This window comes from Nicotiana attenuata, unplaced genomic scaffold (genome assembly GCF_001879085.1).
Source record: "Nicotiana attenuata strain UT unplaced genomic scaffold, NIATTr2, whole genome shotgun sequence".
NCBI lineage: Eukaryota > Viridiplantae > Streptophyta > Magnoliopsida > Solanales > Solanaceae > Nicotiana > Nicotiana attenuata.
Window position 1 is genome coordinate 183,750 of NW_017671261.1, and position 6,874 is coordinate 190,623.

At 32.6% G+C, this 6,874-nt stretch overlaps 1 protein-coding gene across 1 annotated transcript; it reads right to left on the minus strand.

Moving 5' to 3' along the window:
* Positions 1-2,217: 2,217 nt before the first annotated feature.
* On the minus strand, positions 2,218-4,893 carry LOC109207130 (zinc-finger homeodomain protein 4-like). Its single transcript, XM_019370010.1, has 2 exons — positions 3,708-4,893; positions 2,218-3,142 (listed from the first exon to the last, which is right to left on the minus strand). Exons 1-2 carry the CDS (start codon positions 3,941-3,943, stop codon positions 2,458-2,460), a joined length of 921 nt encoding a protein of 306 aa, XP_019225555.1. The 5' UTR covers positions 3,944-4,893; the 3' UTR covers positions 2,218-2,457.
* Between the last annotated feature and the right edge of the window lie 1,981 nt (positions 4,894-6,874).

The following is a 6,874-nucleotide window of genomic DNA, read 5'->3' on the forward strand; positions in this document are numbered from 1 at the left end:
TCTTGTTGAGTGAATTGGGCCAAGGGAATAGTGTGCACAAATGAAATTAGATTTAATAAAAAAGGGGGCCACGTTAGATCTTCGGTATACATGGGGTTGGTCTTGAATCATAATGTATTGGGTCGGGTTTAATAAAGATGCATATTGGCCCAATGCCAATAAATAAGCTAGTGGCCCATACTTTCTTTCAATAAGTTGTTGGCCCGTTCTCTTTACTCAACTGTTGGGTTTAAATTTCTAATCCTTTCACCATACTCGCGGATTCGCTCTCGTAGCGCGATAGTAACTTTTTAATAGCGATAGTAACCTTTTAATAAATAATTTTCTCAAAAGCACAAATACAGTAATTTTTTCTGAAAATAATAGCGTGATAATAATCCTTTGTCATAACTGCGGATTCGCTTGCGTAGCGCTGTTACGACAAAATTAATAAAATTCGTTTTGGTCGCATATTCGCTTTCGTAGCGCGGTTAGGACAATTTTATACTATTTATATCATACTTTTTTTTAACAACTTTAATAATTAAAAGCGGATAGGTAAAACATGAAAATACATATAAATCACAGTTTGTCCAAAATTAGCTCAAGCCAAGTTTTAAGTCAATAAAGCGATCGTGCTAGAACCACGGGACTCGGGGAATGCCTAATACCTTCTCCCCGGTCAACAGAATTCCTTACCCGAACTTTGTTTTCGCGGACCGATAAAAATAGAGTCAAACTTTTCTTTGACTAGGGATTCAAATAAAAGGTGACTTGGAACACCAAAAACCAATTCCAAGAGGCGACTCTACAAATAAAATAATCCCTACTCAAATTTGTCACTTCAATTGGAAAAACTCTTTAACCCACCATAATATCCATACACATACATATTTTTCGGGGAGTAGAAAAGGGGTGTGACAATCTCTTGCACGTGCATATTTTTTGTTTGATTCTGACCGTAACTTGTGTACAGTCTCCATAGACCAGGTTCATGCATGTCTTCCTTTGCCAATCATGAAAATCAAAACCACGCACGTCAACAAAACCAAAATTAAAAGAGAACAATTGGTAGAGAGTTCAATACTTCAATATATTTCAGCACTCTGGGAAGTAACAATTCTGCGCTCGTTGTATTAGTTGTTTTCATTACTGCATCTGTTTTAATGCAGAAATAACAGCAAATCCGTTAGCCAGGTTCATTTGTAGGCCACTTCTTAATGCGAGGATTATAATATAGAGATTAAACAATGATGAGATTATTTAGTGAATCTACTTTTATTGGTAGGTATTTAGTTCACTGGATTAAAAATAAGATATTTAGAGTATCATATTAAACATTTTGTCTCAAATTGGACTTTTGATTTGGTCTACTTTTCGGAGAACTACTTTTGAAGAAGAACGCGCACAACTATAATTTTGAAGAAAGTTGTTTAAATTTGTTTAAGAAGAAAATCATTTTGTGAAGCTCCCAATTTATCCCTACATTGGTTTGAGGGTTGGGGGATTAAAAGATCTTAGTAAAAATAGCACAGGCTAGCAAGTTTTCGGATTGATGATTGAAAAATAGCCAGTATTTGCAAAATCACTGAAAAATAGTCATTATTTTGCTGAAACACGGATAGTTCTAGCATAATATACTGGACTATGGTGCTCCTATGTATAAACTTGCAGCACACGAAAAGTCCCAGCATAATATGCTGGATTATGGAGCTCATCCGTATAAACTTCCAGCATATTAAGTTGGAACTCCTGCACATTATGAAATTCCAGCACATTATACTATAATCTCATATGTAAAATATTAGAACTCCAGCATATTATGCTGAAATTTTTTCGGTTTTTTAAGGGGTTTTGTTCAGATTTTATCTTTACATGAAAAAGTGGCTAAATTTCGATTACTTTGAAACTGTGACTATTTTTCAACTATCTTGTAAATTTGACTACTTCTGATTTTTTTCTCAAAGATCTTACGAATAATTTTAAGTTCAATTTCTTTTTCTTTTTTTTCCTTTTACTTTTTTGGGGTCCGATTAATTCCTTTTTCTTAGGGATTGCTGTTTTGCTTTGGAAGCTCACACAAGTACCCTCCGTACGAACATATGTTTTTCCTACTCAAATTAATGTAAGACCTTTGCTATATTCTAGTGTTTGAGGCCAAATGCAATACTATAAAATTGACTCAAAAACTGCACTGATTATTAAAATAGTCATCCCAAGAAATCCATTATAAGGATGTATAAATAAATATAAATAAATCCAGTCTGCACTGGAGATATTATTTAGTGAAACAAAATCCAACCAATAAGTAGAAGATACACCAGTCCAATTACCACATGCACTAGCTAGTAGTAGTACTATATTACATACCAAAGTAAGTATTATTTTAAATATTATGCTAATTCTAGAAATGACCATACCCCATAAATATAAAATTCAAACATAAAAGAGTTACATCAAAAAAAAAAAAATGGATAATTAAACTTGATTTTGAGGAATGGTAATGCTGGAGTTTTTCTTGGCAAGATTGTGCTTATTGTTGTGCATCCAAACTTTAAGTACTCTTCTTTTAATTCCAAGTTCTTGACAGAATTGTTGCACCACAGTTTCCTCTTGTTTTTGTATTTTCCAGCCAACTTTCTCAGCAAAATTGAACATTTTCTCCTTCTGTTCTTGAGTAAACTTTGTTCTAAACCTTTTCTTGACCATTTGATTATGATGATGTAATGGCCTAGCCATAGCCATAGTCATAACCCCACCACCATTAATATCTTCATGCTCTTCTGACTCAGAAGGAAGTGACCCCATATTATTATATGACATTATCATCTGATGATGATGTGGTGCTGTTGCTCTAGAAGGGATTACAGTTCCATATTGTTCAGGTCCCAAAAGGCTTTTGTGATGGTTGTGTGAGTGTCCTAAATAAACTTTTTTTCCTCCCCTGTTGAGATTATAGTAGTCACAAGAGGAAGGTGGTGGTAGTTGAAGAAGTTGCTGTTCACCTTCTATTTCTTTTCTGTGGAAATTTCTATGACAATTGCAAGCTGAACAAATGAGTGCTTCAATTGTACCTTCTTCACCACTTGGCATAAACTCACCACATCCATCAGTTGCATTTCCACCCATTGCTGCTGCATGGTTCTTGAGGCATTCTTTGTACCTATGGAAACACATAATATAATTAAATTATGCTCTTTGAATGGGCACCTTAGCATAAGTGATAAAGTTATTGCCATGTGACCAGAAGGTCATAAGAGGCGTGGAAACAGCCTCTTGCAGAAATGCAAGATAAGACTGCGTATTGTAGATCCTTGTAGTTCGGCCTTCATAGTGCACCGAATTACTCTTTTTTTTAAAGTATATTTTAAGCATTTAAACGAGTGGGAGTATTGGCGTAACTAGTAAAGTTGCTGCCAAGTGATCAGGAGGTAAATGTGGAAGTAGTCTCTGGAAGAAATGCAGCGTAAGGATGCGTACAATAGACTTTGTGGTCCGGCACTTCCCCGAACCCCGCGCATAGCGGGAGCTTGGTGCACCAGATTGCCTTTTTTTAAGCATTTAAAAAAGATGATCACACAATTCAACATAATATCATAGCAGTATAGAATACTGAGTCTCACATGTAAAAGTCCCACAAGTAAAGAGGCATGTTGAGATAATTTAATTAGAAGTACGTGTTCTCCGTTTAAACTTTTAAATGAGATGGTGTCACAGTTCGACAATACCTGACAATCTTCTTGTAAGGCACATGATGATCTGCTGATACTGGTGTTGCTTCAATGGGAGGGCCATTGATGGAATTTGCAACAGAAGAAGGTATAATGTGATTAGTATTGTTGGGTACTGTTGTAGGATCATGATGTATTATGTGGCCATGACCATGTCTTTCTCCTCCTCCAACATATGTGCTGTTAATTGGCATTGGCATTGGCATTTCCTCTTCTTGACTTGGAATTTCCATTTCTAACCTCTTTCAAAATACCTTTAATTCCACTAACTCCTTGTTTTTAATATTTTTGTGTAGACCAAAAGGGTAAAGGACAGGATAGGAACTTATATTAATTAGAAGCTAGCTAGAAAATGATTAAATTGAAAGTTGAGGCTAAAGAATAGTTAGAAAAAAAATATTAAAAAAAATAACACAAACCTAGGAGATCTTCACAATTGTGAATTGGACACACTTTTTGAAACAAGAAGCTACACAACTAGGAAATAATGCATTATTAACTCCATTATCCCCTTCTTCTTTTTGCATGCATCATCAACTGAATTAATTTTTCTCCATTTTATTATGGAAATGCAGAATAAAGAAAGTTTTTTGGAGTAGTAGGATCATGTTAATTTTTAGTTTCTTAAATGTAGTTAATTTCTTCAACTAAAAATAGTCTTTAACTTTGGAAAAGAAGAAAAGAGAGATGAAGTGTATTCTTGAAAGTGAAGAAGAAAGAGAGAAAAAGGTCAAACACTTCCAAAACTGTTCTCTTGAAAAAGACAATAATAGTTGAAAACAATTAGAACTGCAAATGAAGAAGGAAAATGGAAGTCAATATGGCATGAAAATAAAGCTAGCTAGTTACTATACTAGCAATTCAGTAATGTTCTTTTTTTTCTAAGTAAAAAAAGATTGTATAGAGAAGAAGAGTGAAGATGGAAATTTTAAGAAGATTACCAAAATTGAGATTCTTTAGCTTTTGAATTTAAGACAGCAGCTTCCAAAGCAAAAGATAAAACTGCAAAATGATCAACATTGGATAATTTCTCTTCTTTTCTTTTGTCTGGGAATTATGGAGTTAATTTGGAATAATATATTATTGTACTAAGAGGTGATGAAGAAGAAGAAGAGATAGACAAAAAGAAAGGAATGGGATGAAGAGACAAAGGGAAAGAGTGTTTTGCTAGTGAAGCACTAAACACAAGCTTATAGAAGTAGTGAGGACTCAAAAAGAGAGGAGAGAGACAAGATAAATAAAATGGAATAACCAAATTTAATTGTGTATAACAAGTTTTAAGTTTTTATTTTCACAAGCTAGTAATTTCAAGTAAATTTCTATGATGAATATTAATCAATAACAATTTATAAAAAAAATAATTAATAATTTGTTGTAATAAATTAAATTATTTTTAATCGATATATTATATAAAAAGAATTTATACTTTCAGTATATATAACTTAAGTCATTGTTTTAATATACTTTCAAAGGTTGTGGTGGAGTTAGTAAGTATCTCTTCATCGTTAACTAGACGTCTCATATTCAAGCTCGGAAAACAAAGTCACATTTGGTAGAAAGTGTTTTACCTCATACTTCAAATTTAATGCATGAATTTGAATTAGTCGGACTACCAAATATCGGATGGAAAATAGATTTTTTATTTTATTTTTTGCCAACAGAGGAGAATACAATGAAGTCTAAATTTTATTTTATTTTATTTTTGGTTAGACACAGTGGAGATAAATTAATTCTGGAAAATGAAAAAAGGGCAAAAATAAAAGTGGGGTGCTTGCTTAGCTTGCACTATCAGGCACCAAACTTACGCCATATAGAGAGTGCAGTGTGTCAGAGAGTGAGGAGGATAAAGGAAGGGAAGAGAGAGATATAATAGAGAATCCAATAAAGAGTTCTTTGAATGAATAAAAAAGAAAATAAATTATCCTTCAAATTAATTTTACAGAAATAAACTGTGTTACAAGCAATCTCCTCCCTCTCCTTTTCTTTTTAAAAAAAAACATCTTTTGGTTGGAAAGAAAAATTCTTTGAACATATAATTAGATGAATTTTGGTGAAAGAAGCACATAGATCTAAACTGCTAGATTAGGGCAAGCAAGAGGTGATCGGTGGACATTTCTCTTTGTCTCAAAATTGCACCCTTCAATTCTTTACGTATGACTTTTACTTTGAGGTGAGTTTCAAAAGCAAAGCAACTCACAACCATAATATATTTGTGAAATACACATTAATTATAATTGTAACGGTGTATAAAATTTTCTAGATGGTTACTTTTAGCTTTTTTGTTTTTTTTTGGGTTTTAAGTTCATTTGCTTAGAGGAAGCACTTCTATATGTTTTTTTTAGCCGAGTATCTATCGAAAATAGTCTTTTTTACCTGCATAAAGTAAGGTTAAGGGCTTCGTACTTACTATCCTTCCCAAATTCTATTTGTGATATTGCGCTAGATATATTATTGTTGTTGTTTGTTATTTAGAGGAAGCAATTGGCTATCTTAAGGGAAACTAGAAAATTAAAGTGAAGAAATAATTGTGAGACTGGGCTAAAGGTGCTGAGCGTTTTATCTAATTATTTTTAAAGAGTTCTAAGCTTTTTTTTTTTTGCTTAAACAGTATAACAATAACATGATACTAATTACTTACTATCACATGTTAAGTTATGTATTCATAGTGTTAAATTTTCTTACATTATCCGTATGTATAACCTAAATTCATTTAGAAGAAGAGTTTAGCTAATATACGCTTACATTGATTTTATTTTATTTTACATTATCGGGTCAAGTTATAACTTTCAAATAAAAAACACGCATTATGACATGTAAACATGATAAATGACATGTTACAATATAAATGTCACAATATATAAGTTTAACTTCATAGTATAAGATTTTTTACACTATCAATCAATAGGTATAAATTAAAAAAATTGAAAAGTGATGAGAGGTTGAAAGACTGTATTTATGGATAGCAAAGCAAATGCATGAAATATAAGCAACATAGTCTTTATGTGGCTCATTATGCCACTCGTGATAGTTATATTTATTATTAATGTAAAACTACTCTCTTAAAGACTAGATTTGACCAAAGATCCCCTCACGCATGCAACTCATGTGAATCTTAATGACATTAACACCCTATTATAAAAGCATAAATCTGTAATATTTATTTT

Excerpts from the sequence above, each read along its gene's own strand:
- LOC109207130 (XM_019370010.1), bottom strand. The coding sequence starts at position 3,943 with ATGGAAATTCCAAGTCAAGAAGAGGAAATGCCAATGCCAATGCCAATT. Across the intron at positions 3,143-3,707 it reads CCTTACAAGAAGATTGTCAG|GTACAAAGAATGCCTCAAGA; the intron begins GTATTGTCGAAC and ends GTGTTTCCATAG.